Raw genomic sequence first — 23,692 nt, 5'->3', positions numbered from 1 at the left:
CTGTAAAATTACGCATTTTGCATTCCTCACTGAGGTAAGGCTATAATCCTGCTCTAAAATTGAACTTTTGAAAAACAGCTCGTAGACCTATATTCATGTATACCTATCGACTCAGAATCGAAAACTGAACAAATGTCTGTGTGTGTGTGTATGTGTGTGTATGTATGTATGTGTTCAAAATTCTTGCCAAGTTTTCTCAGCACTGGCTGGACCGATTTTGATCAAACCGGTTGCATTCAACTTGGTTTAGGGTCCCATACATCGCTATTGAATTGTTTGAAGTTTCGATAAGTAGTTCAAAAGTTATATATAAAAATGTGTTTTCACATTTACCCGGATCTCACTTATATGCATGAAAACTAAGGTCCGGATCCATCATCCAACCCATCGTTGGTTAAGACCTTTCCAACGAGTTCAAAACATTGAAGATCTGGCAACCCTGTCTCGAGATATAGCCACTTAAGTAATATTTATGTAGTTTTTGGAAGCCGGATCTTACTTTAATGTATGTAAACTATGTCCGGATCCACCATTCGACCCATCGTTGGTCAGGTCATCAAAAAACCTTTCCAACGAGTCCAAAACATTGAAGATCTGGCAACCCTGTCTCGAGATATGGCCACTTAAGTAATATTTATGTACTTTTTGGAATCCGGAACTCACTTAAATGTATGTAAACTATGTCCGGATCCACCATCCGACCCATCGTTGGTTAGGTTATCAAAAAACCTTTCCATCGAGTCCAAAACATTGAAGATCTGGCAACCCTGTATCGAGATATGGCCACTTAAGTAATATTTATGTACTTTTTGGAATCCGGAACTCACTTAAATGTATGTAAACTATGTCCGGATCCACCATCCGACCTATCGTTGGTTAGGTAATCACCTTTCCAACGAGTCCAAAACATTGAAGATCTGGCAACCCTGTCTCGAGATATGGCCACATAAGTGATATTGATGCACTTTTTTGAAGCCGGATCCCACTTAAATGCATGTAAACTAAGTCCGGATCAACAATCCAACCCATTGTTGGTTAGGTAATCGAAAAACCTTTCCAACGAGTCCAAAACATTGAAGATCTGGCAACCCTGTCTCGAGATATGTCCACTTAAGTGATATTAATTCACTTTTTTGAAGCCGGATCCCAATTAAATGTATGTAAACGATGTCCGGATCCATCATCTGACCCATCGTTGGTTAGGTAATCGAAAAACCTTTCTAACGAGCTCACAACATTGTTGATCTGGCAACATTGTCTCGAGTTATGATTACTGAAGTTATATGTGTGTACGTATTTTTCTGGATCTAAAAAAAATAGCTGAAATATGTGTCCAAACCACTCATATTACCCATTGTTGGTAAAAAGTGAGGAAGGCATCAACCACGTAGGTGGATTAAGTTAGTTTTTTCTGACGAAAAATCATTCAGGCAGAAGCTGTTGAATTTTTTTTTATCATTTTCTGTGAAATTTTATTTTTTTTACAGATACAGATTTTAGAGTTTACTGTGTGATAAATGGTCTCAATGTGCTATGTAAATTTCATTCTGGTTCTCATAATATTCGACAGTGTTGGCAATTTTTAAAATATTTCCCTCAATTTAAAGTACTTTACAAAAACTTTTCAAAATGTTTGGAAGGACTTTTTTTATAAAAATGATTTAACTACCTTTTACTGCCCATGCTCGCATAAATGTCCCATATGCAAAAACAGCAAGCTGAGAACAACGCGTTTGAAGTTTGTCCCATACATAAGGCTACGTGTTAAGTTTTCGTGAAAAAATTGGATTTCCTCCTGATTTCTAGAACAAAGTACTGGATGTTATAGGCTCTTTCGAAAGAACACACAATTTTGAACCAAACTGCATCAATAACTCGAAATCGATGAAAATGCATATGGGACATTTATGCGATCAGGGGCAGTTTAGTATCGTTGAATAGATATTTGAACTAATTTTCCAATAAGTTATACAATTGGATAATCTGGTAAAACTACACTGTGCTACCGTGACTTAAACTTTGAGGGCCAGATGTTGTAATTATTTAAACTGTGGCTTCTTTCTGGTAGCTTCTTTCTATGCACCGCTGAAAGTATTTAAGGGGTTACATACATGAATATCGGCAAAAAGTCAGAGGTTAGTAAGAGCACACATTTAATTTTTTTAAATTATTTTTCAGAACATTTAAATATACACTTTCACCTACTAATTAAACAAATTTGAAGTTATTTGGATGTATCATTGCCGAGATATAGCAATTTCAAGTTAGCAGTTTCAAAAAACGGGTGCCACGATATCTCAACACTGTCTTGACCAAATCAGCTCAAAATTTTTGGTGAAGACTCGTTAAACCGATTCCGTGTGCATGACGAAGCCCGATTTTCAAAAAGTTTGATTAAAAAAATAAAGATAAAAATATTTGTGTGTTTTCATATAAAAAACCGTTAGTTTTTTTTTTTTTTGATTGGGCTTCGTCAAGCATACGAGATACATCTTGAGAGTCTTCACCTCGAATTTCAGCCAATTTGGTCCATCCATTTCCATTTGGTGGATTTAACAAATATTCTGTAATATACAATATTGTTATTTTCTACATGTATGTAAACCCCTAAGTAATGATAAATCATAAAGTGAGACTGGCAAAACTGTCCTGGGATATAGAGACTTGAGAGGATTCCATACAATTTTCAAAATATGGTGGAAGTTACTTAGTTAACTAGGATAAAATTGAAACTTTATTTTTTTTAAGTAACTGCAAGGTTACTATACTTTTTGATGATCTCGCAATAATGTGAGGGAAAAATGAATTGTTTTTTATTGTGTTATACACAGTATAAAAAATCATGGTAATTTTACATCTGGGAAGGGTTACATCTTTTATGTCAGAAAAAATGTGTAATTTTACCTCTTTTCTGGAGCAATGTCATTTTTTCAGTCTGAATCGAGGTAGAATTACATCATTAAAGAGGTAATATTCAACCTTCCAAATTTATACAATTTTTTACTGTGTATTACATCTGGGAAGCGGTATATCTTTTATTTTACCTCTGAAAATGTGTAATTTTACCACTTTTGTGGTGAGGTAAAACCACATCATAAAAGAAGTAGTATTCAACCATCCAAAATTACACCTTCCAAATTTACACATTTTTTTACTGTGTAGATATATAAAAGAAAACAAAAAAAAATTACAAGATCATTGCCATATCAGCACTTTGACATTCAATTACAGCTCATTAAAAGCGTTTTCAACTGAAAGCGAGTGATAAATAGCTCAATAAGAAGTGAGCAAGCAAGTTTCTATCAAAAGTTTTGCAAAATTAGATGTTTAAATAGTGAAAATCAGCAAATTGGATGGAGTTAGGGGACAGCGCTTAACCTGCCAAACATACGAGAATTTCCCCTTCATTTGATCTATTGAAAATGAAGTAAAATTTCAGATGTTTATTACAATGTATTCCTACTATCCTTCTGGAGATCATTTCATCCCACTCTCAGTGAGTTCCAGCTTGAATTCTTACCATCGTGTTGCACTGTATTTCTCTCCACAAACATCGCTCTCGCTGCTCCAAATCGCTCGCCGTTTTGCAGACTTGTGGAACACCAACTTCAGCACCCATCAGTCCAGAGAGTGGCGTTTAGTTTTTCACTAGATTCCGCCAAATGTAGGCCAAATTCTCTTCCGCGCTCACTTCCAATCACTCACCGACGATCGCCGAAATTTTCGAGAGTGCCGCCGTCAACGAGTGGCGGAGCCGACGCTGGCAGCGCAGTAGCTTCTGAGAACCGGCCGCGGCCACACAACCTGTCTGTTTTGTCCCCCAAAGCAAAATCTCTGTCTGTCTGCCTCTGTCCGTCTGTCACCGTCACCAGGCGTCGCGACGCGTCATTTTCACTCACACACACCGGAGGATTCGTCTTCTTCGTGTCCCTGCACCACTTCCCAGTATCCTTCTTCTGCTTTCCAAGTCCGAAATTTTCCCCGGTGTAGTGCCCTCCTGAAGTGGAAGAGGGACGAAGAAGAAGTTTGAAGAGTTTTAAAGAAGTGGAAAAGTGAGTAGTGATTGCGTAAAAAATTTCTCGAGCTTTTCCCGCGGAACATCATCAATCACTACCTTCCCCCAGAGAGGTTTGTGGGGGAAGGTCTCCAGATTGTTGCTCGTGGAAAACTCATTGAAGCCAACTCAGGAAGAACGACGCGAAGAAAATGTGGCTCAAAGTGTAGTGCCGCTACTGGGAACCACCCACGCGCGATAAAAGGAGTTGTTTTGTGGGTTGTGCTCGGGAAAACTGTTGGGGGGGGAGGAGGTGGGGGAACTTCCCGGCACCAGCCTGTCCAGGCGGGTCGGCGGCATAGCAGTTGGTGGTTCGCGGGGGTGCTTTCTAGAATAGTGTTGTATTGTGGTGAAGTTTGCCGTAAAAGTGCCAGCAATTTTCCACGTTTCGAAGTGAAGCACTTTTAGTGGTACTTAACTCGGTTAACTCCAAAATGAATTGGGAAGCCTGGGGAGAGTTGTGTTTAACTTTTTCAGCATGTCCAATTTGATAAAAAAAAAGTTTTATTTGAGGTGTTGAGGGGTGGCAAAATGCACGTGACAACATTGTTTAACATTGCCCCATTAAATCGAGGAAGTCTAAAAAGTTTATAATCGGGAATGATCTGTTTTTCCCGATCATAACAGATTTTTTTTAAATCAACTAGAAAGATGATTTCTAATCACTCCTGAAAGTTTCATGAAGATATTTCATGATTAAAGTTACTAACAAACAATTTAAACATAACATTTTGCAAGGCGCAAAGCGAACTGTCAAACTTTCTAAGCGTTTTGCCTTCCTCACTGATATAAGGCTATAATAATCCTGCTTTAAAAATGAACTTTTCACAGAAAGCTCGTAGAACTTCATGTAAATTTATCAACTCAGATTCGACAACTGAACAAATGTCTGTATGTATGTGTGTGTGTACGTGACCAATAATGTCACTCAGCTTTCTCAGCACTGGCTGAACCGATTTTGACCAAACCAGTCGCATTCGACTTGGTTTAGGGTCCCAGGGGAATTGATTGAAGTTTCGATAAGTAATTCCAAATTTATGGATAAAAATATGTTTTTGCAAGTTTCCGGAAGTTGAATGAATGACCGGAAATCACACCTAATATCATCACGTTATATATTGTTTGAGAGATAATCGAAAGACCTTTCCAACGAGTTCAAAAAATTGACGATCTGGAAACCTTGTCTCAAGTGTGACCACTTAATTGATATTTATGTTCTTTTTGAAGCCGGTTCTCACTTATCTGTATAAAACTTTGTCCGGATCAATCATCCGACATATCGTTGGATAGGTTATTGAAAGACCTTTCCAACAGGTCCATCGTTGGTTAGGTAATCATAAGACCTTTCCAACGAACCTAAAATATTGAAGATCTGGCATTCCTGTCTCAAGTTACCAAAAACCATGTCTGTGTGACACATTTTTGGTAAAAAGTGAGTAAGGCACCAACCACATTGGTGGATTAAGTTAGTTTTTCTTGAAACATTGAGTTAACTTATGGGGGCAACTATATCTGGATGGAAAAATTGGCTGAAATTTGCGGTGATGACTCTCAAGAAATATTCCGTCTGCATAGCAAAGCCCGATTCTAATTTATTTTTTGGTTTTAATTGGTACAAAAATCAAAATCTGCCTTTTTTATGTGAGAAACGTAGAAAATATTTCAAAATATTGAAACCCAGCCTTCGTCATGCACTGGGTACCGGTTTAACAAGTCTTCACCAAAATGTTGAGCCGATTTGGTCAAAACAGTGTTGAAATATCGTGGCACCCGTTTTTTTTAATATTTATTGACAGGATCTTTATTGAAATACAATGCTATCATACCTTGACGAAAATCAATATACCACACCTTGACGAAAATGAAGCATTTATTGACATAAACTTCAAAAATGTCGAGTTGTGTAATTATATTATAAAACAGCAAATAGGCAGCAGTTAAAGATTGCAGTTTGTAGAATAGGCCTTAAACTAGCAATAACCAAAAACCAGGCAAGACAAGGCAGCTGTAAAAAACATTTCAAATTGTTTTAAGTTGATTTCACTTCTTTTTCCATTATTATTTTGAGTTTTTTGCCTTCCTCACTGAGGTAAGGCTATAATCCTGCTCGAAAAATGAACTTTTGAAAAACAGCTCGTAGACCTATATCCATGTATACCTATCGACTCAGAATCGAAAACTGAACAAATGTCTGTGTGTGTATGTGTGTGCGTATTCCCCTTGGTGCTCAAAATTCTTGCCACGTTTTCTCGGCACAGGCTGATCCGATTTGAGTCAAACAAGTTGCATTCGATCCGTTTTGGTGCCCCATACTGCACTATTGAATTTTTTGAAGATCCGATAAGTAGTTCAAAAGTTACGTATAAAAAAGTGTCAGAGTTGACACTTTGAGTCACTTATCTATATGAAAACTATTTCCGGATCCATCATCCGACCCATCGTTGGTTAGGTAATCAAAAGACCTTTCCAATGAGTCCAAAACATTGAAGATCTGGCAACCCTGTCTCGAGTTATGATCACTTAAGTGATATTTATATACATTTTTGAAGCCGGATCTCAATTAAATGTATGCAAACGATGTCCGGATCCATCATTCGACCCATCGTTGGTTAGGTAATCGATAGAACTTTCCAACAAGTCCAAAACATTGAAGATCTGGCAACCCTGTCTCGAGTTATGACCACTTAAGTTATATTTATGAACTTTTTTGAAGCCGGATCTCACTTAAATGTATGTAAACTATGTCCGGATCCATCATACGACCCGTCATTGATAAGGTAATCGAAAGACCTTTGCAATGAGTCCAAAACATTGAATATCTGGCAACCCTGTCTCGAGATATGACAATTTAAGTGATATTGATGTACTTTTTTTTAACCCACCGGCAGTCGCGTAAGTGTACTTTATACACGGTTTGTAAGGGCACTTATAAGAAAGGTGAGAACACACGACTTCCCGAAGGTTGCCTAAGCTATGTCCGGATCCATCATCCGACCCATCTTTGGTTAGGTAATGAAATTTTCCAATGAGTCCATAACATGAAAGATCTGGCAACCCTGTCTTAAATTATGACCGCTTAGGGTGAAGCCGTTGATCATTCTCGAAGAAAATTGATCATCAGTATAAAATATTCTGTATTAAATTCAATTTAACGAATTTCAGCACCAAAAGGAATCAGCATGTGCCGGTTGTTGCCTTCTTGAAGCCACTGAAAGAATTTTTGATCTAAATCAAATGTGCTTCCAAATTTATATCATTTTGTGGTACAGTCATTGACGTCCTAGTTAGCAATTATTGATTAATGACGATTTCCATAACTTTACAAGGAATGGGATAATCGTTACCAAAAGGAATCAGCATGTGTAGGGCACTATTCTAAACAACTTGTTGAAGAAATTTTGTCAAAATATTGAAAGCGACGCAAAATTTATATCTCTGAACGAAAAATCATAACAATGATGGAAGTCTTCACGTTAAGTGATATTTGTGTTTTTTTTTTAGAAATAGATGGAATTTGAGTCCAAACTCATCATATCACCAAATGTTGGTAAAAAGTGAGGAAGGCTCCAACCACATAGGTGGATTAAGTTAGTTTTTTGAAAAAATATTGCTTTTATTTATTATAAACATTGTAAATTATTTGAAACGGCCTAAATGAATATACCTAAGAACACAAAAAATCATGAGAAACATTAAACAAGATGAGTAAAGCTTTTTGTAGAACGAAAATTGCTTAAAATACCTCCTGCAAAAGTAAATTTAGATATTTTTTTTTTCAAATTTAAATTGCAATAATTTGACTAGGACAAAGTTTGATAAATACGGATTTTCAGTAAAAAAAACACGATAGCATCAATAAATGACGCAAAGTCTTCAAAATGGATTCAACGATATCTTAGGCTAAGATTCTTAGAACTGATCCTCTTTGTATCAACCAAAATAGTTTCTAGAAGAACCTTTGGAGAACTACTCCAATCTTTATAATTTGCAATAGGGACTCCTGCAACCTCAAACTGAACCGAATGGCAAAAAAACCGGATAAAATCCGTTCTGCCAGTGCCGAGATAATCGTGTGAAACAAAATCATGTCTACATACGCCATGATGATTTAATGATTTCATAGCCTTTCCTCAGTGAGGAAAGAACTTCCAAGATAAATTTAAGCCTAATTGGAGCTCTTTTGATTTGGATCCTGCTTGTTTGACGCGAGAATCGCAAGAAAAAATCAGTCTTGCTTTTTTCAACATTTAAAACTTAAATAACAATATTAGAATTAGAACTGTAACTAATTGAGGCTACCAGTAAAAGAAAAAGATAAGAAAAAGGTATTTTTGTAGAATACAAATAGCTTAAATTGAGAAAATAGTTTGAAAAACACAGAACAGGGTAAAAAAACTAAGAAGATAGGTACAGTCATCTGGGTCGAATCGGGACACATGGGGTGAATCGGGACAGCTGTTTTGGCCTTGTTACTGCACAATATTTGGATATTTTTCAAAGGTTTCGGATAGAACAGGCCCAGATTAACACAATGAGTGACATTTGAAAGTTGCGAAGTGGTAATGATTGGTTCCTACTCTTCATCTGTGGTCCATGAAGCAATTCTTGGAGGTCCTGGTCAATAACAAAGTAGCAACTACGGGTAGACACCAATATTTAATTTTCAAAATTTATAAAAATCTAAGTTTTTCGAGAAGTTTTCGAAATTTAAGAATTGTTGAGAGTTTTTCGTATAATTAGAAGCTTTAAAAATTTAAAATTAATTTAAATCTTCAAAAAATTTAGATTTTTTGGAACTTTTTGAATTTTTATATTTTTTTTTTTTTAAATTAAGTCTATAGCTCTAAAAATAAAAAAAAGGATCTCTATAAGCTGTTGTGTTTCAAATGTTTTTGGACCTTTAAAATTTTAAAATTTTAAAATGGTAAGAGTTTTTATTTTATTTTAAAAGTTTGAATTGCTAGAATTTTGAATATTTTTTGAATAAAAAAAGATGTTTTTAATTATTTCAAGGTAATTTTCATATTTTTAGAATATTAAGTTTTTTATAGTTTTTTAAACTTCCGGATTAAATTTATTAAGACTTTAAGAATTTGAAATATTTTAGAATAATCAAAATAAAGTAGAACTTTCAAATATTTTATAGATTATTATTATAAAATTATATTAATATAAAATAAAAGTTTTATAAGTCCAGCATTTTAAAACTCTTAGAATGTTACTACTAAAATTTCAAACTTATAATATTTAAAAAATATATATATGAGTGTACTTTTTCAGCAAGAGTTTGATGAAATTTTATCAAATTTGAATTGAAAGAATACACAAATACAGGCAAAAAGAGGCAGTCAAGAATCAATTGAATATTTTTTTTAAATTATTACTATACAACCACATTTTTTTACTATTTTCTGAGTTATGGCACTACATGGGTAAGACATACATGGGTAAGACAGAATTAACAGGTTGTTTTTTAGTGATCATAGTGAAATATCTAATAGGTTTCGGATAGAACAGGCCCAGATTACCACAATTAGTGCATCGGTTTCCAAATTCCAAGTTTTAAGCGCTCTAAAACCTGATGTCCTTATCTGCCCACCATTGAAAAACCGGCTAATATCCACTTTTGTCAAAAACGAGATATTAGCACCAGGTGGTAGAGGATGTTCCAACGCATCTCCTGGAACTTGAATTTCACTGAAATAGTGTTTAGACTTGGCTGCCGATGCGAAAAACCAAACGGCTAAAATGCCACTCTTATGGAAAATTGCCTTGACGGAGATTTTGTGACAAACACTAAAACACGTTTTTCTCGGAATACTTGATTTGGCATAATAGCCGAATTTTCAATTATGGGCAGTTATTTAGACTGTAGTCCTGATTCTCCCCAGATGACGGTACTGATGTTTTAAATAAGAAACTAAAAAAAAACAGGTACACATAAATACTCTAAAAAAAAAAACAAATAAAACCTATTAGGAAAAAACAAGCTTTAGAGGGTTAATTTTCCGGCATTTATATGTTGGCTGAAAACAACGTTGAATGAAGGGGAACTGCACGTGATTAATTAAAGTGGCTGGAATGGTTGGCTTGGAAAATTAATGATGAAGCCATTACAAATCCCACACTTGCTGTGTGTGCTGTGATGGGTGTTTGTGTTAATTGCATTTCAATGGGCCACCGACGACGACGCGTCACGTTAAGGGGTTGATTGAATTCGCTTGTAAACATCACGATGGCCTTATTCCAAGGTTGAAATAATAATTTGTAATAACAATAACAATGCAACTACACATAGATTTAACATGTTGAGGAAAATACGATCAATCAAGCTACTTCAAACTGCTTAAGAGTTTCAAATTTCGGATTAAAATATACATACATTTTTGTGCTTTAACTTTGAGTAACCAATTGCAACCGTAAATATGCCAGATCATTTTATTATCATTAGCTATCCGTACCAACTTCTCCAGCTAGTCAATCGAATGCCATGAAACTGCAGTAAATCATTTTCCATTTTTCCGTCGTCCAAAACTCCAAACTGGATTGCACAGCAAACTAATATCCCCCGTTCAAGAGCAGACCAACCGAAGTACTTCAGTAGTGGTTATTTGCTGGTGCGTTTGTGTGTGCGGAAAAGTGCAGCGGCAAATGTTTGCGTAATATACTAGCGTCCTTCCCACACCCACCCACGCTCACACACACCCAGTTGATGTGCGATTCACAACACAACGGAAGCAAAAGTGCAATCGCCCCGGAAAAGTGGTGCTGCTCCAAACTAGTTTCGGCCTGAGGAAAAAAGTTCGTCATTTCCAGTGTGTGACCTTTTCGCCTGAACGAAAAACGCCCCCTCTCCCAATAACAAAGTTGTTGCTGGAGGCGGTTTTGGTGTGAGTGTGTGTGGAAAATTGACTCAAGAGTCATCAGCTGATCAGTCGGTGGGTGGAAAATCGTTGCTTCCGAGAGGCATCGACTCGAAAGTGTAGTAAGAGTTCCCGGCAAAAAAGGGAAAAACACAAACCGTCGACTTCGTCGGACGGAGAGTGAGCAGTTTTCCGGAAAGAAAACATCAACACCAGAAACTCCGAAACGATGAGTGAAAATTTTATCAACTTCTCCGAAATCCGAGGTGAGTGCGTGGGGGTTAACAGGGGATAATGACTTATGAACGATGATTGAAGAGGATTTTACGCATTTGTTTGTTCGGATTAAACCAAATGTTGCGTATGTTTCAGATGCCACCCGACAGACTTTTTTCTCAAAACCTAGCTCCACAAGCTGATTATTGTTCCTTGAGCTATTTTAGGACTGCTAGCCAAATACGAGCAAAATCGGTCAACATTAACCCTTTGATACTCGAAGGTGAAGTTTGTATGGGAAAAATCGAAAAAATGTATGGAAAATCCAATTTTCTTACGGTTTTGTCTGCACGGTGCGCTACCTCCATCCAAATATTCCCAAAAGTGAGATTCTCATTGAAAATTTTATGCTCTACAACTTTGTAGAACATAACTCAATCCTGAAAAGTTATTAGCGATTTAAAAAAATCATTTTTGTATGAAAAACATGTTGTTATCAACTTTAGACTTGGGTATCAATGGGTTGATGTCAACCAATTTCGCTCAAATTTACACAGATGCTTAAAATAACCCAAAAAAAACATTTTCCGCTTGTGGAGCCGGGGGTCATTTTTTTCTGGGCACCCTACCCGACAGGTATCAAACTCAATGTTTTTTTTTTGTTTACAGTCATGCATCGGTTAAGCACCGCATATGAGGGATGCAAAACCGAGGCGTGCATAACCGAGGCAAAGATCATATGGGATTTTAGCTATATGGAAGACATGGGAGACAAACCTCAAAAAATTATAGTGTTTTGGAATCGGGATGATGTCAGCTGTTATAATTACGTAAAAAATTTCACAGGATTACGTATTTTACATTTACATTTCGATACACTTCGAAAGATATAACACACATTTTTAAAAATTCTCAAAACTTTCACAAAACTACGTATTTTTGAAAAAATACTAAAATGTTCTGTATTTTATAATATGGCTATCAAATGATTAATGATGGAAATTTTCTCATACATTTCGATAGCAATAATATTATTTGTGAAATACTCAACATTTTCACAAAACTATGTAATTTCGAAAAAAAATCTCAAAATTTCAGTATTTAACAACATGGGTATCAAATGATCGAAAAAAATTCATACATTTGAATAGAAATATTTGTTTTATGAAATACCCTAAATTTCACAAAACTACGTCTTTTTGAAAATAATACTAAAATTTTGTGTTTTTTTTTTCAAAATGGGCATGAAATGATTGAGAATTTTTCATACATTTCAATAGATTTTTTATAAATTACTCAAAGTTATCACAAAACTACGTACTAGGAACATAGAAAATACTAGAAATTTCAGTTTGTTATTACTTTTCAAATATATGAAAAAATCCCGATTATTTGATACCCATACAATAAAAAACTTGAATTTTATACGTTATTACTTTCGAAATGTATTAATAAAATCCCGATCATTCGATACCCATATTGCGCTCTTTTTGTAATTTTTAGTATTTTCTTCGGAAATACGTAGTTTTGATTTTTTTTTGAGTATTTCACAAAAATAACATCACTGCTATCGAAATGCATAAGAAATTTCTTATTTTTTGAAAATTTTAGTATTTTCTTCGGAAAAACGTAGTTTTGTAAACAAAATTAAGTATTTCACAAAAAATAATATTGCTATTGAAATGCATGAGAAATTTCTGATTGTTTGATACCCATATTGTTAAATACTGAAAATTTGAGTATTTTTGTGATAATTTTGAGAATTTTCAAAAATGATTGTTTTAATTTACGAAATGTTTGAAAAATCCCGATCATTTGATACCCATATTGTAAAAACTGATTTTTTTGTATTTTTCTGAGCTTTGTGAAAATGTTGAGTATTTCACAAAAAAATATTATTGCTATCGCAATGTAAGAAAAAATTCCCATCATTTGATTCCCAAATTGTGAATTATTGAAAAATTTTAGTATTTTTTCGAAAATACGTTTGCGATAATTTTGAAATTTTTTAAAAATGTGTGTTATATCTTTCGAAATCTATGAAAAATCCCGATCATTTGATAACCATATAGAAAAAATAGCGATAATTTTCAGTATTTTTTCGGAATAATGCATTTTAGAATACAGGAAAAATACATGTTTTTTGAGAATTTTTTTATGTAATAATAATTGCAATAGATAGCTGACATCATCCCGATTCCAAAACACTATAATTTTTTGAAGTTTGGTTGATTTTTCATAGGGTTAAAGCCAATGTCTCCCATATAGCCAAAATCCCATAAGCACTGTGCTTCAGTTAAGCTCTGGGCCATGCTTAACCGAGGCAACTGCACGAATCATAACCGGGGTGGTGCAAAACCGGGGCATGACTGTATACTGGTCATGAAAACTGACATTTCGGCTCTTTGTCATGCTAGTCATGTCTGTAACATACCTTTTTTTCATGCATTTTAGAGAATATTATGGCAGGTAAAAAGATTTTTTTACTATTTCCATATAAAAGCAATTTTTTCGGCAAATCATCATTTTGCATCTTCTTTTTTTAAAAGATTCCCAGTCACAACGTTCTATCAGGATTCTAGCAGAGTTCTAACAGAGTTGTATGTTCTTACAGCATTGTAGCTGAAATGTTGCACCATTCCAGCAGGATTCGTTCAAAACCAGCTTGAACATTTCGTGCCTGGGCTGCAAATCGGCTCAAATCGCAGATTAGTGCCCTGTCCACCAGGTGGCCAATTTCGTAACGTTCGTTATGGCAAAGCCACGCGGTCATCACGGGTCAACGCCAGGTGCTTCAACCGGTCTGCAACACCCCGGCTAGTATTTCTTTCCGGCTGCCTGTCTGTCCGCGTCAATGTCACGAGCGATTACATCGGGGAATGCTTGTACCCCGCGCTCCGTCCGGATTAGTGCACTTAGTGCGTCCATCCCGGGAATTCCCGGGACGAAAATCCCGGGATTTTCCCAAAACCGGGATTTCCCGAATCCCGGGAATTTTCATAATTTGTCCCGGGAATTCCCGAAATTAAAAAAAAAAAAATTGCTGTGGAAATTCAGATTTGGTTGTATAAATAGATAGATAAATAGAATACATAGTAATCGATACGAATTTTAAAGCATTAAAATTTGTAATCGGCCATATTAGATTTAATTTGGTTTATTAGGGAAAATTGATTAATTTTTAGTTCACAGATCCGAAAAATGCCTGGCGCTTTAAATATTGTCTATTTTTTTAAAGACTGGGTACACAGAAAAAAATATGTGATTTTACTAGACACGGAAAAAATGAATTACATGTAAACTCAGTTGATGTAAACTTGAGATTCTACGTAATCGGTTGAATCACACGTAAAATCATGTTTTTACATATAATTTGTTGCAAATTTACATCAAATTGCATTTAAATTTAAATGTTTAATGATGTGCAAAAGTGTTACATCATAAATGATGTAACATTCGGAAATATTTTTTTGTGTGTATTATGTTTATATTTACGATTTTAAATTTGAAAAAAAACTACATGTTTTATATAAAATTAGACATCCAAAACTTATCTACAATTTGGCATTGACTGGTATCATTTTTCCAGATTTTTTTTTTTGAAAGGGTCCTATAAACATATGAAAGACAATAGCTTAGAGGACTTTTTTTCTTAAAAAAACCTCTGGTTTTGCTGTAGCTTCTCGTTTTTGTAGACATTTTTAAAGAAATTTTTCAAGCATTTCTAGTTATGGCATATAAAAAAATATATTTATGAAACACTTATTCAATTTAAATCAAATTGAAATTGTTTTTTTAATAAATTTTTTTTTTTTAATTTCTTTTAAGTTATTAAGTTATTAAAACTGTCGTCCATATTAAGATTGCAGTGTAGATTGTCACCAATTATTATTATTGAGCTCATTATATGATGTTAAGCTTGAAAACATATCAAATATTATGAAAACACAGATTTTATGATTGCTTCAAAAATTTCCCGGGATCCCGGGAATTCCCGGGATTTACAAAATATTTTTCCCGTTTCCCGGGAAATTCAAAACCCGGGAAAATTGGACGCCCTAAGTGCACTATTACACCCGCGCGAGGGGGCGAGTGATTACAGTAGGACACAGGTTTTCTAACTAAAATTGAACAGTGAAGGAAGAAATTTCATCAAAAGAGTTTCACTGAGCGCTCACTGAGAGATTAATTCGCGAGATATCAGTAAAAAGAAATTTCTTATCTCATAATATTTGTAAACAATGTGCAAACTTTCAAATCTAGAGTTGTCAAGCCAAATAACAGAGAGAGTCTTCAAGAAAAAAGTGATGTTCTTTTAAAAGAGATGTCGAACTACCGTTGTTTTACTGTGCTACAAAGAATCGAAACAGACAAATCGATTACGACAGGATTATTGCGCGCAACTCGACAAGGTCGATCCGTGTTGCGGCATTGACTGACTGGTTGGAATTGGGAACTGGAGTTTTCACATAAATTCAGCCAGCCAACTTACGAAAACTGTCATTTGGAGCTCAATGTGAAAAGTTCGCCGTTTCCACCGGGGATTGATGAATGGATTGTAGACAAAAGAGCCCAAGAAAGACAGCTATTATATGGACGGATTCTTCTACTTCATTAGAGTTTGGTTTTCCTTTCAAAGGACACCTGTCAGGAAAGAACAGACAGACGACGGTAATCGATTAGCTATTATCACCGGGCTATAATAAAAAGGGAAGAAAACCCGGTATTAGATCATCAGTTGACAAAGTGGATTCTAGACGTTTTGAACCAGCTCCCTGATGGTGACAGTGAGGAAAGTTGCACCTGATGCTTATTTTTGATTAAACTCGAAATAAATACAATTTGTAATGTCACGACAGAAAAGACTTTGTCCGGTGAATGTTGTCGAACATCTTCTCGACGCTCATTTCCAAGAAAGTCATGCCGGTGCGATGAATGGTGCAAAAAGTTATTAAAAATTTTCATCGTGACAAATGAGATTTTTTCCTCGCACTCTCCCCAGCTTCACCGAGAATTTTCACAATCATGTTAGATGCCGGTCCGGTATCGCGATGGAAATCGCAATTTCATTGCATTTTTTCTCCCTCGCTCAGCATCAAGAGCCAACAGAACAGATATGTTAATCAAAGTTGGAAATTGAACCGGAGGCGAATATCGATCAAGTTGTTTTGCAGTAAGGAAACTGGACCGTTCACAGACGGTTAGATTTTGAAATAATGTCTCAACAATCACCAGCGAGACTACCTTGAAAAAATGTGATGCTGAATAAGAAATTTCAACAAAACAAAAGCCGTCGGCGTGCCATCCAAGCAACGTTGTTGTGAGAAAGTTTTTTTTTGTATTTTTTTATTTATCCTGATTGTAATAAACATTGATGAAATCTTTTTTTAATTTGAGAGAAAAAACGGCGAACTGCATAGAAATAAATCAAATTTCTCTTAAACTCAATATAATGATCACAAAACCAAACAAAAAATATGCTTACGTAAAATCACACCCAAAGTATTATGTTTCAACATTCCGAGGTAGATGGTACGTACCACTTCAGAATGTCCCCGCACTCGGGCCGGCCGGCAGACTCTCCTGGGCAACTCTCGTCACTCATTAGGACGCAAATAGAAAACTTCCAGCATCATTCATGCTGGGGACACACTCGACCAGATTTGCCGTTGAAGTATTTAGATACACTCAGGACAGAGCACACAGCTGCTGCTGCTTCAGCTAAGGTCCACTCTGGCTGCCGGGCAAATTCCAAACAACCTCCCCCATGGGACCGTTGACGATTACGAGCTCGGCGATGTCGTGCTCTGTTATCGCAATTTTTTCAAGAATTATTCATAGCCTTTAAAGCATGTAACTTTATATATTTTCAAAATCTTAAAAAAAAATCATGCTGACAGATCATACAACCAACGAGCAAGGACAACCTCCAACGATGTAGTGCTGTGATGATGCTGTGCACACACGCTCACTAACTAATGTTTGCCGTGAAAAGTAAATGATGAAAATTGCATTATTTGACTACGGGATTTCCGGCTGCACAAATACTCCTCACTATACGGCGAGAGCCACCGAACTCGTGTTGTCATCCGTGGACGGTCCTGGTCGAGGTCACGGCCACGTTCCGTTTGCGATGTACAAACACAGTGCGTTGGCCGAGCTTCAGGCTTGAAACGTTTTCGCAGCGTAGCGTACCCACAGACAAGTGGATCGAACTTAATGTTGGAGCTTTTCACGAAAATAGCAAAAATATGCTTGCTTCAGTGAATTTCCCAAAATTCCCTTTCCACATTCAGTATAATCTCCGGGATACGTCGCTGTGACGGAAACCTGCTGACGTGACAGTTATTAGATTCTGTTCCGCTTGAGCGTGAAATTAAATCAATCAATCCGGAGAAGATATCTTCTCGTTCCTGTGCGCGCAATACTGGGTGGGTTTTGTTTCTGCTCTACCTACTTGGACTGGAATGTCACGTGGTGACAAGAATTCCTGGAATTAAATTTGTTTACTTACGATCTTTACAATCAACCAAATCGTACGGAATAACAGGATATTTGGAAATCATCCGGATCAAACTTGGGGTATCCAAATCATCAGTTCCAAAATAACAAGTCAAAAGTTCTTGGGACGACTCAGGAAAATCCAACCTATCAAATAGAAATCAACTTTAATCGCTGAAGCTTTCTCTCAAACTCTGGCTTTTAGTCGATTTTTGATGGTGAGGCAGCGCGCTTGCCTTGCAGGATTATTCGTGTTTCGAACGTCACGTTGACATTTTGGATCGTCGAGTTAATATTGGAGCAAAATTTTCATTTATAAGATATTAAATAACTGTGTGTGAGTGTGTCAACTAGAAAAACCTTCCCGAAGCTTCGTAGCTCGGAGGGCTCGACGTCGGGTGTGTATGTGTTATGTCCTCCCCATAGCATCGTAGCTCGGGCGGCATCGAAATGCCAATACCTTATCCTACCAACCCAAAAAAACTAATGCCGTGATGCTTGAAGGAGATTCAACGGTCTCATGCGGTGTCAACAGGTATATAGCGAAAAACAATGTGCTAGATGAGTCTGCAACTTCAACTATCGGACTAACATTCTTCCCTTTCGTTGAACTGCAGGCTTCTTGGGAGGGCGCCGGTATTGACTAATAAAGTCGGGGTCAAACAGTGAACGGATGGTTGGCTCCCACTGCTCATTTTTGATTTATTGTTTAACTTCAGCTAATCTGTCAATAACGGAGTAGCAGCTCATTGGCAGTTATCCATGCACAGAAAAAAATAATGTAAATTTCGAAGCTTTAATTTTGGAAGGTTGAATATTACCTCTTTTATGATGTAATTTTACCTCAATTTAGACTGAAAAAGTGACATTACAACAGAAAAGTGGTAAAATTACACATTTCCAGAGGTAAAATTACACCTTTTTTCTGACATAAAAGATGTACCCCTTCCCAGATGTAATATTACCATGATTTTTTTTTCTGTGTGCTTATTAGGGTGGGTACGTTTTTCAAAAAGTTCTCGGATCAAGTTTTAGTATGGTTCCCCTTGTAGGGCATGCCCATAGGGACTTTCATGCCAAATATCAGCTCATTTGGTTGTAAACTGGCTGCGCGCATCAGGGTTAAAGTTTACATGGGAATTACTATGGGAAATTTGAACTTTTTGTTCAAACGCTCCTACAGGTCTGGGAAAATCACGCGCCAACTTCTGGTATGGTCAGGCCTATGGGGAATGGTCTGGAGAACATCCGAAACAATCCGATGTCTCCGGAATCAACGGTTTTCCCCGAATAAGCATCAAATTTTCCTTAGCATGCTATGAAAGCTTGATGAACATCGCGACGCCATATGTCAGACAGCTACCACGTGGGTGAGAAACGGCTGGAATATTCAATTGCAAACATTTTTTTTAACTAGAAAATGATCATTTCGAGTAATCCTGGTATTATTTAGTCGAATTCAGAATCTTTGCATAGCAAACTTGTATTTTTTTGCAAATATTTCAACCACGTGGTAGCTGTCTGACATATGGCGTCGCGATGTTCATCAAGCTTTCATAGCATGCTAAGGAAAATTTGATGCTTATTCGGCGAAAACCGTTGATTCCGGAGACATCGGATTGTTTGCCGATGCGCCAGGTCTAGGGACAACGAATCCATATGCTCTCTTCGGGAAAAGTGTTCTCCAGACCATTCCCCATAGGCCTGGCCATACCAGAAGTTGGCGCGTGATTTTCCCAGACCTGTAGGAGCGCTTGAACAAAAAGTCCAAATTTCCCATAGTAATTCCCATGTAAACTTTAACCCTGATGCGCGCAGCCAGTTTACAACCAAATGAGCTGATATTTGGCATGAAAGTCCCTATGGGCATGCCCTACAAGGGGAACCATACTAAAACTTGATCCGAGAACTTTTTGAAAAACGTACCCACCCTAATGCTTATGCTCATTGAAAGTTGAAAAACATGATTTTCGATGTTTATAAATTTAAACAGTCATGACATTTTCCGAACATTCGAATAAATTTATGTTTATGAAAAAAAAAATCAGCCGCGTCAAATGTTAGGGTTGTTTTAAAAAAATGAAAATATGTTTATTTGGAAAATTCAAATTTTATTTTGCATCTAAAAATGAGGTCAGTTTTGTTCTCATTTTCCGATGATTTCGAAAATCATTTGCCATAGCTTGAAAAATAGCATTTTTTTGTTATCCAAAACGAATCCAAAAACGAGATTTTCCAAAAATGATTATTTTAGGGAATTTTTATTTTCTGTGGGGAAAGTCAAATTAATTCTCGAAATGAGTAGTTCTGTGGAAATGTGGCTAAAAATCATATATACTAAAAAAGACATCTTTTGAGCTATAGTGCGTAACAGTTCATAATGTGGACCAATAGTTTCCAAGATATCGTCAGTTGAAAATTACAGGCCAATTAGGTGAAAAATGATTATTTAATTTTGAAAATCAAATTTTGCAATTCCGTCGTGAAACTACTCACTTTTCCTGTCATTCTTGAACGGTGAAAAAGCCTACTTTTCTGAACCAAAAATAACAGAATCGGATAGAAACACTTTTCAAAATAAATGCTGAAAAGTACTACTTTTTAGCACTGAAATGGATGCTGAAAAGTTGAACTTTTCACGGTAGTTTCGAAAAGTTATACGTTTCAACATTTTTTGATTCAAACGGTTAATTGACCTAATACATGAACATTTGACTTACAATTCCACTCAAAAACATCCTTTGAGGAATCCGGAATCCGCAATTGTAAAAAATGTTGTATGGAACTCGTTGCAAAACTCGGTGAACCTCGTTGGATAAATGTACGACTCGTACTGAAAAAAACTTCTTTTTGCAACTTTTTGCATAATAGTAGTTTATGCGACAAGTTGGAAAAAAAGATTTTTTCAGTACCAGTCGTACACGAGCGCTGAAAAAATCAAATTTTGCAACAAGTTGCTTAGGCTTCATTCATAAAGTACGTCACGCTCTAGGGGGGGGGGGGGGTTTCGCAAGCGTGACAAGTGTGACAAAGGGGGGGAGAAGGGGTCAATGAGACCGTGAAGTCACGCTAGATAATTTCTTGAATACTGCAAATCCAGTCTTAAAATATATACAGAAAAATCGTTTAATGTTTGATAAACTTAACTCATAAATCAAACACAATTTTTAAATGATAGATTTATATGCTTAAATCATCTTATTTTTATACCATCAATATGATTTTTGCCACTACAACATTCAACAAATAGAAAAAAAAATTAAAACGCAAACTTTAAAAATTATATACTTTCTTGATTTAACTGTGAATTTTAAAAACATACTCATCTATTAACCCCCTCAAAACATGTGATACTTTGTCAGAGATGCAGTCGATTGGGCGGTCTCTATCACTCAAGTATCGGACTAACATTCCCATCCACTTCCCCGTGACCCTACCACTGGTCGTGGCCGGTGCCGGTATTGATCAGCATGGCATTTGAGAAGTTGCGAAGAGAGGAAAGATAGCTCCCACTCATCTTCCACGGCCCGTGGATGTTACTTCTGAAGGTCCTGGTCAATAACGGAGTAGCAACTGCGGGTGGGCACCAATGCTTATGCTTAACTGTGAATTTTAAAAATGTCTTATTTGGTCACAGAAAAAGCACACTCAAAGTTTAATCCAAACAAAAAATAACAAAAAAAAATTCTAATGATTTTTTTTATTCTTGGGAGTATTGCTCACAGATTTCTCGTTTTTCTTACTTGTTACGGTGGTGACTAACATACCAATATTCCAGGCACTCCTTAAAAGACCCAAGACAAAAAAAAAAAACAAAAAACTACAAATTTGCCAAAGATACCAAATGTTTGGCATTGTTTCCATGCAGTATGATTATCACCTGTTTGCTCGATGTTTGAAAAAAAGTGTCAAATTTCGTATCAAAGCTAGAACTAAATCCATCGCAAACATTCCTGTGACACTCAAATCCAATCGGAGCTCTCTAGTTGTAGCTAGCATCGTTAGGAAAGCTAATTGATTCCATTGAGTATGTACCATTGACCATTTAGAAACAAAATCAGTCGTAGAACCGATGCGTCACAAAGTCTGCTTCCTCGTGGACTAGTGGATTATCACGACCTATGTAAGATAGCAGCAGCAGCCAGCACCCAGCCCAGAAGTAAGCAAATTGTTTATCAGTTAGTTTGTCAGCGCACATATTTGCCCTGTCAGTCAGTGGAGCGCACGACTAAGCCCGAAGAGGCACAGGCACTGTTAGTTCATCGATAATGAGTAAATCCCGCCACCTTGCCTTGCTTTGCGCCATCAGCAGTGCCATATCAGCGTGAAATCACACGTTAGCCCGTCTGTGTAGTGTGTGGTGGTGGGGTGCAAATATTGAAGCTGGCCAACGTTTGGGGCTAATTGACTCAGCTGACAGCCACCGCTGTCAGAAAACTCGTGCAACCGGGGTGATAGCTGAATGAGCTTGAAATTTGTGGTTCAGGAATGTAGTTAGTTGACTTTAAGAGCGACTCGATCTATTTCAAATTTCTCAAGTCAGGGAAATTTTTCTGACGAAGTTTCTTCCATCGCTACGAAGCAATTAAAACCATCGGACTCCTAATGTGTGCCATTATTTCGGGCTGTCAAATTCACACACAAAGTCGTTCTCCTTCATCCCGAGGGATTCGATTTCAGCCGGGTGAGCTAATTAACACTTTTTCAAGCTGACCACAACCGATGCCGCTGTCCCAACCCTTGACCTGTGTTACCTCCAAAACGGCCATGTCTGCGAAAACAACATATTTCGCTGTGTTTTCTGAAAAATTACACACCAATTTGTCAACACGGTCGCACGGTCTTGTTTTGCACGTGCCACCCGCAAAACATGCGGCGTCGGGGAAAAATCGGCGGCGCCAAAATGGCTGCGTGGGCGGTTTGTAATCGTTTGTTGCAAACACTTTTGTTGCTACTGCCAACAGGGTCAAGGGGAGGGGTGTGCGACGGGAAGACTAATCGATCGTTAAGTGTTTTTTTTTGTTTAGTTTTCGGATACGGGACGTTTTAAATGATGTTGAAGAATAAAAATGTTTAGCTAAATAAAATTTAATACATTTCAATAAATTTTCAAACAAACATGATATTTTGAAGGAACGATCAATTTACCCTCTCCAAGGTTAAAAATTCAGAAATTCCCCGACAATCGTTATTATTAATGAAGTGGAATAAAAATAAAAGCTACTTGGATTTCACTGGCTTTATTTTGGTCTCCTTTGTGATGTCGATATTACAAGTGTCATTTTTAACACTAGCATGACTAATTAAGATTTTTTTTACTTTTTTCAAAGGATATTAAAAATCTCTTCCGACTCGCTAGAAACACGTGGCCCGAATCAAAGGAAGTGTTTTAACAGAGTGCGAGAAAAACCTGGTGCGAATCATCAAACATTTGCTGTTCACTGGCTGTCAGATGAAACGGAGGCAAATGTGGGTGACATACGGGAACATATTTATCAAAGTCAAACTGGAAGAAGTTCGTGGGTGGAACCGCTGACCTTTGTTGTTTGAATTTGCCGAGTGTTGGTGAATTTATCTAGTGAGAGCATGGAAAATGTTTTTGATGTTCTTTTTGAAACAGCAATTTGATTTTGGATTTCCTGGGAATAAATGATTAGGTGTTACAGATAACTTTTAACAAAACATATTTTCGCATAGACTTAACGGGTGCGGGACGTTTCGTCGAATGGACATTTCGCCGAATTAAAAAGACGGTTTGAGAATAACTACTTCTGTGAGTTTTTTGCATTCTTTCAAACATGAATCGTTCTTTGTTTTAGCTTTTAGTAATTTTGGAGCTTTTATATATTTGTTTACCTTTAATTTTAGTATTTTTATTTCATTCGGCGAAATGTCCATGCGGCGAAACGTACCAGATCCCAAAAAAATATGTTGACCGTTTTTGTTTTTAATCCGAATTGTTTGAGATATGATTTTTTGAAAGAAAAAAACCGAATAAGGTATCGTCGTTGTGTGCTATCTTGTGACAACGACCATTTGGTACTTTTCGAGAAAAACG

The 23,692-nt window shown here is 36.6% G+C and overlaps 1 protein-coding gene across 8 annotated transcripts in view; it reads left to right on the top strand.

Moving 5' to 3' along the window:
- The window catches only part of LOC120424784 (calcium-binding protein E63-1), a 173,856-nt gene that overhangs the window by 88,537 nt on the left and 61,627 nt on the right, over positions 1-23,692 (top strand). Inside the window, exons 1-2 of one of the 8 annotated variants that reach the window (XM_039588992.2) lie at positions 3,729-4,052; positions 10,609-11,183. The exons of 6 other annotated variants lie outside the window; for them this stretch is intronic. In XM_039588992.2, the coding sequence (XP_039444926.1) occupies positions 11,147-11,183 (37 nt within the window). In that variant the 5' untranslated portion in view covers positions 3,729-4,052; positions 10,609-11,146. Of the gene's footprint in view, positions 1-3,728; positions 4,053-10,547; positions 11,184-23,692 lie in introns of those variants that run through there. One more of the 8 variants, XM_052711230.1, reaches the window with a different exon arrangement.

This window comes from Culex pipiens, chromosome 3 (genome assembly GCF_016801865.2).
Source record: "Culex pipiens pallens isolate TS chromosome 3, TS_CPP_V2, whole genome shotgun sequence".
In the NCBI taxonomy this organism is placed as follows: domain Eukaryota; kingdom Metazoa; phylum Arthropoda; class Insecta; order Diptera; family Culicidae; genus Culex; species Culex pipiens.
Note: the sequence above shows the minus strand (reverse complement) of the source record. Positions and strands in the feature narration are given on the sequence as shown.